Source organism: Arvicola amphibius, chromosome 9 (genome assembly GCF_903992535.2).
Source record: "Arvicola amphibius chromosome 9, mArvAmp1.2, whole genome shotgun sequence".
NCBI lineage: Eukaryota > Metazoa > Chordata > Mammalia > Rodentia > Cricetidae > Arvicola > Arvicola amphibius.
Genome location: NC_052055.2, coordinates 81974360 through 81984713, shown reverse-complemented (window position 1 = coordinate 81984713; position 10354 = coordinate 81974360). Strand labels below are relative to the sequence as shown.

The 10354-nt window shown below is 40.6% G+C and overlaps 1 protein-coding gene across 1 annotated transcript in view; it reads right to left on the bottom strand.

Moving 5' to 3' along the window:
• Window positions 1-4571: 4571 nt before the first annotated feature.
• The window catches only part of Col9a1 (collagen type IX alpha 1 chain), an 85158-nt gene continuing 79375 nt past the window's right edge, over window positions 4572-10354 (bottom strand). Inside the window, 1 exon segment of the mRNA XM_042055761.1 lies at window positions 4572-4756. Within this exon segment, the coding sequence (XP_041911695.1) occupies window positions 4572-4756 (185 nt within the window).

The following is a 10354-nucleotide window of genomic DNA, read 5'->3' as shown; positions in this document are numbered from 1 at the left end:
TTACTGGTCCCAGCTCTTAGGAGTGCATGGAGGCTTCTCAGCGTTACTGTACTGTCTGCAGCCACATATAGCAAAACACTGCTAAAATGCCCACTCCTCCCCCTCTGAAACAGGTTAGCCTTAAAGAGGCCATGGAAGCCTGCAGGTGTGTTCAACTCTGCTCCTCCTCCCTGCTCCCCAGCCTCCTTCCCTCCTTACCTCCTCCTCCTTCACTCGTTCAACCTCTTTCATAGAGTATATTTCCTCTGGTTGTTCTGTAAGTGTAGACCTAAAGGCAAGTTTTATTGGGATAAAGCCAGGCTCTAGGAAAAATGTTCATGACTTTTTGGCTGTGAGCCTAGCCTTTAACGGCTGAGCCATCTCTCCAGCCCTGTTCATGACTTTTTAACCCAAAGTCATAGCCTTTTTCTTTGACATCCAGATGTAAATCTATTCCAGCTGTCTTACAGACACCTGTGTGTTCTTGGGGAAAGGATTCTGCTACTGTATCAAGAAATCTGGCCTGGTAGAAACTAACCTTAGTCTCCAGAGCCCCTATTTGATCCCATCCACCTGCGAACCTGCATTTTACAGGTTCACTCCTCCTGCCAGACATGTGCCAAGGCCAACCCGCAGGGGGACTTCTGATACACCAACCCCTGCATCAGTACCAGGGACACCAACCAAAGACATCACCCTGGTGAGGCCTGGCAGGTTGACTTCATCCACATGCTCACTCAAAAAAAGCTCCGTTATCTCTTAACTCATACTGACAACTTTACAGGATGAGTAGAGGTATTCTTCACCTCCAGGGAAACAGCAGATGTGATGGCTCAGTTACTCCTGGAATATATCATTTCCCGATTTAGTGTGCCGTTACCCCAAACTCCTGGGACATCAGTGTTGGTACAACCTCTCCTGGCTTAAGTGGGCACCTATCCAGGACGAATGGTCTGTCCAACAATTAGAATCCTCAGCTCTCTGGTTTTTCAAAATGTCCCAGTGAGCAGCGTATCTGCTCTTGTGTCTGGCTCATTTTTGTGTCTGGCTCACTAAACATGAGCCCACTGACTCTTAAATTTCCCTTTCATGTTGTCCCATGCCACAGGAAGTAGATAGTCTTGAACCAGTGCCTATATATCCAAAAAGGTTGGGATGTTCAAGTTAGAAGCTCTGCTCCAGCCTCACTTTTCCCCATTCCAAACTCCATCCCTTAGAAAGTCCACTAAGCAGCAACTCCTCCCACAAAGCTCAAGACCACACCTACAGGGTATTTAAAACCCAGTCCCTAGACCTGCAGCGTGATTTCTTCTTTTTCCCCAAGATCACCCAGGAATCCAATGATAGAGAAGAACTGTGGGTGACAGTCCAGGCAGCAAGATGTCTCTGTCAATTTTAGAGTTTTAGAAGTTGCTTACAGTGCACTTCCTGTTAACTTAGTTAATACTATATCCTTCTGGTGTCTTTGATGGAGTTGAAGAATAGATAGTTATAATTATAGTTTTCCTTAGTAATGATAAAAGATAAAAGAAATATAAATATTATAACTGTAATTCTTGCTTGATACCTGTTTTATTATATGTAATTTTACTATGTTAAAGTTAAAACCTTCCTTTTTATTTAGACAAAAAAAGGAGAGGTGATGTGGGATTCCTCTCTGCATGCTGTGAATTCGTTTTGTTAATGAATAAAGCTGCTTTGGTCCTATAGCAGGACAGAATAGAGTAAGGCAGGAATTCCAAGCAAAGATAGTGGAGAAAGTAGGTGGAGTCAGGGAGACACCATGTAGCTGCTGCAAAAGACAGATGCTGGAAGGAACCTTGCCAGTAGGCCACGACCTCGTGATGATGTGCACATTAATAGAGATGGGTTAATTTAATATGTAAGAGGTAGCTAAAAATGTGCAAGAACCATTGGCCAAGTAGTAATGCAATTTGTACAGTTTCTGTGTGGTTATTTTGGGTCTGGACGACCAGGAACAAATAAGAAGCCTCTATCGACAGGATCACACTGCATCTATAACTCACTTTTGGTAATACAACCATTTTCACTCTATCATTTTTACCAGCTGTAAACATGGAAGGTTTTTTCATTCTTTCTCTAGTGTCTTGTTATTTTTAGTGTAGAGGACTTTCACATCCTCAGTTAAGATTATTCCGGGGTATTTTATATTTTTGACACTATAATGAAAGACTGTTTTCATGACAGTTTTCTCCATGTGTTCATTATCAGTAGGTTAGAAAGCCACTTACTTTGTATCCTGCTGCCTTGCTAAAGGTTCATTCATTCTAAAAGTTTCCTGGTGGACTCTCTTGAGTTTATTACAGATAGAATTATAATGCCTGCAAATAGGAACAATTTCATTTCTTCCTTTTCTATTTGTATGAGCAAACTGTTTCTCCAGTAAATGAGTGAGATCCAGAATATGTAGTAAACTCAACTGAAGAAGAAAAATATACAATTGTACAATGACCAAAAAATACAGATATTTCTCAAAATTTCAAGACATTTAAATAACCAATGAGTGCATAAAACAAGATCTCAGTGATCACTAGAGAATGTGAAACAGGCCACAATCCAACTTTACTTAGATGGCAATAATAAAAAAAACAACACTAACAAATGCTAGCAAGTACGTAAAGAAAAAAGAATCCCTACAGACTAGTAGTGGGATTATAATAAAGTCATTATGAAAAATAGTATGGGGAATCAAAAATACATATAAACCTATAAGTACAAATAACATGAAATTCAACCACTGTATGTCTGTGTATATGTTCAAAGAAGATTAAATCATTTTAACAACAAACTCCTGTCTACTAGTAACAAACACTCTGTCTGTTGCAGCACTATGCAATAACCAAACCATGGAACCAATGTGCTTTTCAGTGGATGAATTAACAAAGAAATGTATCTTTGTATGTTCTGCCATGAAAACAATGGTGTCTTATTGACAGAAATATGGATGGAAGTAGAGATCGTCATGTGGCTTGGGAACACAGATGCTACACATTCTTGCTGTTCTGTGGAAACTAGAATGGAATTGTGGTCCCTGGAGATTGGGGTGGGGCACAAGAGACAGAAGAGGAAGATGTTTAGGACAGGGCACCAAAACCCAGACCGGAGGAATACTTGTAGTTCATCTTTAACATCTCAGCATAACTACGGGCTGAAATCATTTATGATGAACTTCCAAATGACTAAAACACACAATTCCCAATACATAAAATAATAATTGAAGAATAATAATTATAAAGGAGTATTGCCCTGGTTTAATTACGATACATTGTACACATGTATTTAATTGCCATAATGTAACCCTAAACTATCTAATTTTTTTTACATGTGGTGCTTTGGATAAGTTGCTTTGTAAAGCTTATAAAAAAAGTGGTGGAAGGTAAGTCATTTTTGCATCAATGAGGTTTCCAAAAGGAGCTAATAACGTCTGAAATGAAGGTATGGTACTAACCCAGAGACCAAGCAAGTCTAGATTTATAGGACTCCATGAACTCTCTGAAATACTACACAAAGCGCACATGTGTATGTACCTGTGCATTCTTCTAGGAGAAATGAGTTCATAGTTTTCATTAGAATTTCAAATAAATCTATTAAGTCTCTCAGCACACACCACACACACACACACACACATACACACACACACACACACACACACATTCACACACACACACACAATATCTGTCACAGGGTAACCCTATGGACTTGTAGGAACTTTTCAGATTTCTTTTGATGGAATAAACCAGTAAAACAAACACATTTTTAGAAGTAGCAATAAGTCAAAAATTTTAATGTATATAAACAAATTCAATTAACCTTTAACTGCCTTTAACGCAACTATTTAGAAACATACAAAAGATTATGAAACCATGTTTATTTGTTCTTTGGTACAACCAGAGATGTTACCTCAAACTTTTAAAATAAATAATGTCAACACTAAAACGTATGCATGTCAGGGTATTAAAATTACTTCTTTGCTTTCACGTGGGAGATGTGAATGGGTTTGGGGTACAGAACAGACAAATCACAAATTCAGAATAAAGATGGAAACCACTGTAGGATGTAAATAGATCACCTCCATGACACAGCTCACATAAAGATTTAAGCACCAATTTTATTGAATGTAGTGGGGTTTCTTCCTTACTATCCTAGCAATACCTGAAGTAATATAACTGAATTAATTATCTGAGCACAGCATCTGAATTGAAATGAAGATAACTATAGCAACTGAGGTAAACTGGACAGTTGTTTTTGTTCATTGGCACAGTGGCCCACAATAAATCACATATTTATTCATAACATACTAAAGTTCAAGATCCTTGGAAGAAGATTATAAACTTGGCTAAAGGAAATTTGATTTTGATTTTTGTCTGATGTCGCACCAGTCTTCCTTCCATGGACAAGGAACAAGACTTACTGAATAGCACCGTTTTTCTAAATCTGATTGTCAGGTAGGACTTGTGTAATCATGCTGACGATGAAGCTTTTAGTCATTGCCCCAGCTTTGGGTGTTTTTTTCTCCCCCCTGCTCCTCTCCCAGGCATGGTTTGTGGAGAGGACCCCTAACGCTAAGGCTTTCACTTGTCAGGCCCTTTGCTAAAGGCACGTTGACCAGACTGCAGGGTGCAAGAGGCTGGCTCACAGAAACCAGGAGGGCCTGGGGGACCTGGGGGTCCAGGCACACCAGGAATTCCTGCCACTCCTGGCGGACCTTGTTCTCCATCTCGGCCATTTTTTCCATAACTGGCAGGGCCAGGATCACCTGAAACAGACACAAATCAACACGTGTAAACAAACTATTGATTAGCAGAAGACGCTAGACCGTACAGCCCAGCAGTGTGCAACAAGATGCCGAGCCAGTGCCTTTGGAGAACACGCACAAGGATGAAATGGGGAACCCCATTGGTGGATGTGGATTTCATGGAAAACGAAGACAGAAAGTGATTTCAGTTTCTTTTTTTTCTTACTTCGTGACCTCAAAACCTCCTAGTCTTTTTCTGTGAGTGCAACTTGTACAAATTCCACATAAAAGGAAAATCTTGTTTAAAAAAAAGAAAGAAAGAAAAGAAAAGAAAAAAGAAAATGATTTCAGTGTATGTCTCTCACATTTCCACCATGGCAGCCATATATGACCATATATGGCTACTGATTACTGAAATGTGGTTGGCGCAGACGGAGGTGAACTGTAAGTATAAAATAAAGCTGACATGTGAAGGCTTAACATGAAAAAGTGTAAAATATTTTATAGCAAATTTTAGACTTATTACCTGACACAATAATATTTTGAAGCGAGTGGGTTAAGTAAATGGCACAGGCATCCCTCTGTATATACTGTGGCTATGTTAAAAACATAGCTAAGTAAATAATGCACCCAACCTCTCAAGCATCCTGACTAGAAACCGCAAGGTACAGGTCTTTTCATTAGTGAGTGCATAGCCAACTTTGTCTGGCATCAGGAGAGACTATCATAATATATATCACTGACTCCACAAAAAAAACATCAAAATTCAGAATTTTTAAGTGATGTTTCTACTAAATTTGTCTCGCTTCATATCCTCACAACACTGAAAAATCTGACTAACAACCTTAAGTCAGTGACTAGCTGCACTATTAAAGTTGGTTTCACCTGACTTTGCATCTTGGCTACCGGAAGACTCAGAATCACATGTGCTGGGCTGATTTATAGTTCATGCTGTCTTTCTCATGAGCAGTAGCAGCTTCCCTAATTTCTAATAGGGATCCATATCCAGACAAAGATAAGCATAGACTTTCCGGACAAATGGCTTTAAGTTGTAACTCTATGAACAACTAGAATCAGTAAAAGAAAAAAAATCTCTAACTTTCATCATCTGCAAAATGGGATGATGTGTTTGTTATTAAATTCTGTGATTGACAGCATCAGTTAAATTGGGGAACTGTCTCAATTATTAAATATTATTTACTAATGTCTTTTAGAAGATCACACCATGCTGCCTACAAAATTCCCGAATTTTACCCGGACACAAGTTTCGCCACAGTGAGTTTCTTGCAGCCGTTTCTATTTTGGCAGCTCCCGAGACAGAGTACCCCGTAAGAAAGAGGACTTTCTATTAAACGTGTCCCTCTTTGCAGCAACAGTGCTTTCATTGTATTATTCCCAAAGTGATTCTAAGAAAGCAGCGTAGAGCAACTGCATTAGCTATGGCAATCTTGCTGCAGGGATTTTTATTCTGTCTCAGTTTTTTATCGTAGGCATTCTCTGGAGAAGTTGAAAGCCAAATCTTCACGTCCAATTGCACATTTTTTGTAGGTAAAGGTACGCTCCTGCTTTTCCAGGGTCTTTGGTCTTTTTTTCTATTTTAGTGGTCTAATTACATACATCCTCCTATAATGACCTGGTCATAAAAATGGTATTATTATTATTGCAGATCTCATATATTTTGAAGTAAAGGTGGGTGGGAGACCCTATTTTATACACATCTCATTCTTCTGTGTGTTTTACATCAAGCCCGGCACGAAGCAGTGTTAGAGGGCAAACCATTAGCAATATTTAAGGGAGAATAATTATCTTTGAATTATGCATCTTAAGGCTGCAGTTAAGCAGAAATGTGTTATTTCCAAAAAATTATCTCGTAGGCTTTTATCCAACTCTAAATTGAGATGAAGCAGGTGATTATGCATTTTCTCTAATGGGAGAAAGGTTTTTCCTCATCCACAGCCTCTATAGAAAAGACTGTCACAACAGCTCCTGCAGCACAGACCTCTCCATCCCCTGACATTAGAGACAACTAAAGGTCAGGTTGACTTTTTTTTAACTTAAAAAAAAATAGGGCACATCTAACTACATATAAAAGGTGATTTTCATGTACTTTAGCAATAGGAATGTCCCACTGAAATATGTCAAATTCATCTTGAAATCAGATCAAGACCAGGAGAAAATGACCATGCTCACAAGAAGAATTCAAGTCCAAAGACTATGGAAGCTAGGCAGGCAGCACAGATTAGGCTAATCTCTAGGCAGGCAGTGTAGATTAGGCTACCTCAATTCACATTCCAAATCTTCTTTGTAAAAATGGCTGTATTTGAAATAGCAATGCTCATTTGTTTACATACTATCTGTAGCTGTTTTGGGAAGGCAAAGCCATGGCTGAATGATTGTCACAGAGGACCCCCACACTCAAAGCCAAGAACTATAAGCCTGTAGAGAGAAGGATCCTTGGCAACAAATGTCATCCACCAACAGGCCTGGATTAGGAAATGTCCCACTGTCTTTACTAAAAGAAAACAAATAATGGGATAATAATGGAAAGGACCACTTGTGTTCTGTGCCCGTTTGGAGAAACACAAGAGGGCACTAAGTGGGTGGGAGCTGGAGGATGGATGCCCCAGGGCTGCTCCTGCTAGCTGCTACCACAGGGAAACAACATCCATGATTCTAATCAGACCTTCCCATTTTTGGTGGGAACAACTGGTTCAAACTTTTATTTTATGCGAGTAAACTAGTACCCTCCCTGAAACCTAAAGTTAAAGGGAATTTGTTCATCCAGATGTGGTGGTGCACAACTTAAAGGGAATTTGTTCAGCCAGATGTGGTGGCCCACACCTTTAATCCAAGCACATGAGAGGCAGAGGCAGGTGGATATCTATGAGTTTGAGGCCAGCATTCTCAACATACAGATCTCAAGGCTAATCAGTAATATATAGTCTGATTCTGCTCAAACAAAAAAACAACAGCAAAAACAGAAAGATTCTTACAAGTTTCACTCTGCGAGCAGTGTGAGGATCTTTCTCTGTAGATTAGGCTGACATCATTCACTGCGTAGCCCAGGCTGGCCTTCAATTCCCGCCTCTGCCTCCCAAGTGCTAGAATTATAGGCAGGAACTACCATTCCTGGCTCAGACCCAACACACTTTAAGGGACATGGGCATTTTATTTTGTTTTGTTTTAACTTGCTGAGTTTATTCAAATTTCATCTTGACGTTTGACAAAGAGTCAGCGACACTGTCCTTTCTATCCTAGGTCCATCTTAGAAGAGTCACAGTTAGCCCTTGTCAGCCTTCAGCAAGGGCACCAGCAATGCACACCCTGGTAGCTACAGATGATGTCATCACCACCAGCATCGCCAGCATCACCATAGAGTGCCCTTCTCTCACATACCATATGCTGTGCTCATGGCTGACCTCATCTCCCTCATATGGAAACAGAGTTAAGAAGGCTAGTCTCCAAGTTGCTGATCTAGAAAACATTATAGTTAGCGATAAGGGCCCTTCACCCTACTCTAACTGAACTAACCTTCCATAAATAATGATTGACCAACTCTCCTGAGATTATATGTGTGGTGGTGGTGATGTTGGTGGTGAATTTGTTGAGTCTAACTTGACTAAGAAATAAAATAAACAGCCACAATTACAAAAATTTAAGAGTGAGTTTTGTCTTTTAGGTCTCTGTTGTAAGAAACTAACTTACTTTAGTAGGTTTTGTCCTGTGTTCATGCCGTAGGTCAGGTAATGGCCTGACCATAACAGCTTATCAATTTCTTGAGAGCTACAGCTTGCTCTCCAGGATGCTCTAGACTAGTGGATAGGGAGCCTCATATTGAGGTGACATTGGATTCCAGTTGGAGAGGATTCACTCACTGCCCCTGTTCATAAAGCAGCACAAATGCTAGCTTGAGCGGCTACATTAGAGTGTCCATCTGAAGCTCTCTGTGTGCTGAGAAGACCAGGGTCTGGAGAGCACCCCCTCCCAAATGCCTTGTCCAGCCTGTGGGCCTGTTAACTACACCAACTACCTAATGGCTACACGGCTTTCTGAAGCACCAACAGTCACACTGCCAAAAGTTTTCCTGACACTAGAGGGCAGGCGTGTTACACTGATGGAGGCAAGCCTTTTCCCCCAATGCCTTACAAAATGAAATAAGGTATACTCACAAATGAAGGAAAAAGACGTGCAGACAATTGTCAGCGTTAAGTAGGCGATCTGATGATGAATGGAGCAGCTACTTAATCTTTGGGGATTTGCCTCAAAGTTACATTTTTTTTTTCTACGTGGAGCTTACTTCTGTGCTACTTCACAAGGTTCTTTACTTAATTTATTCCTTTCCCCGGTGAATTTGAATGCACAGAGAAGTCGGGATTTATTATTAAATATTTTTCCTTGGAATGCTCTGAGTGCTGAGTTACTGGTCACACATGAGCACTTCAGTGGCAGCAGGCATGCGGGGATGTCCCTTAATGAGATGACCTAACTCAGCAACAGCTCCAGCTAGCTCTGGTGAGAGAACGAAGAAGAGGGGGGATTAAAAACCCCGAGGTTGTTTATGAGATCTGCACAGCTCTCGGAGAGAGGCAGAAAAATAAGAGGTTGGGGATATGCCTGCATCGGGTAACTATGGTGACAAAGACAAACTAATCGCATTGGGAAACCTGTCTTTCTGTCCTTTATATGAACCTAGACTCAGGAAACACAAATATTTCCCTCTACCACTTACAACCACAGACACCGTTGTCAGGGTGTGTGACACCTGGGCCAGTCTGTATATGGCCAAAATAAAGAGAGGATTAACTCCAGTTAATTCTCAGCATGGGGATTAGCAAGGACCTACTCTTTGGGCTTCACATGTATCCGCATGTGCATATATTCTCCTAGATGCACCCATAGGGGGTGTGGTTCTGAATCTTGCTCCATAAGAAAGAACTGAGAGCAGTGGTCACTGGACATAAGGAAGAGAAGGGTCCACAAATCCTAGGAGCCTGCACCTGGCACCATAGTCCTTAAATATTTGTCCCTTCTAGTTCAACTAACAAACTATACAGCACATGTCTGTTTTTAAATAACAAGGTACAAGGTACAATAGCCAAAATGATAATCAACATTACAATTATGACATCTGGTCTATAATAAGCAATTATTATAGACCAAAAATCCCAGAACATGTAATGCTTACCACTGAACAGAAAGATGCTGCTGGGGAGGGAAACATCACAGAAAGAAGACAGGGATTCTAACAACCGATAGCTATTGAAGGTACTTATTACAGTGTTTAAATGCTAGGTATGTTTGCACAAAGAATGATGAAATGATCTTTTCCCACTCCATTGGATTTAAATACCAAACTCAATAATAGAGACAACCAAGAAGGGTTCTTCCCCAGAGACCATCCCAGAAAACCACAACTGGACACAAGGCACAGAGAACTGATCATGGGAATCCCAGCCCCGAGGGACACATCTACATTACAGCTCCTGATCTACGGCTCAGGGAACACGGAGGAAGAAAGTGTGGAAAGACCATAAGAGCCAAAGCACCAGGAAGTCTTCTGGGAAACTGTCTCCTGGAGATGGCTACATAAACAAGACTGGAGCCATGGCAATGTCAATG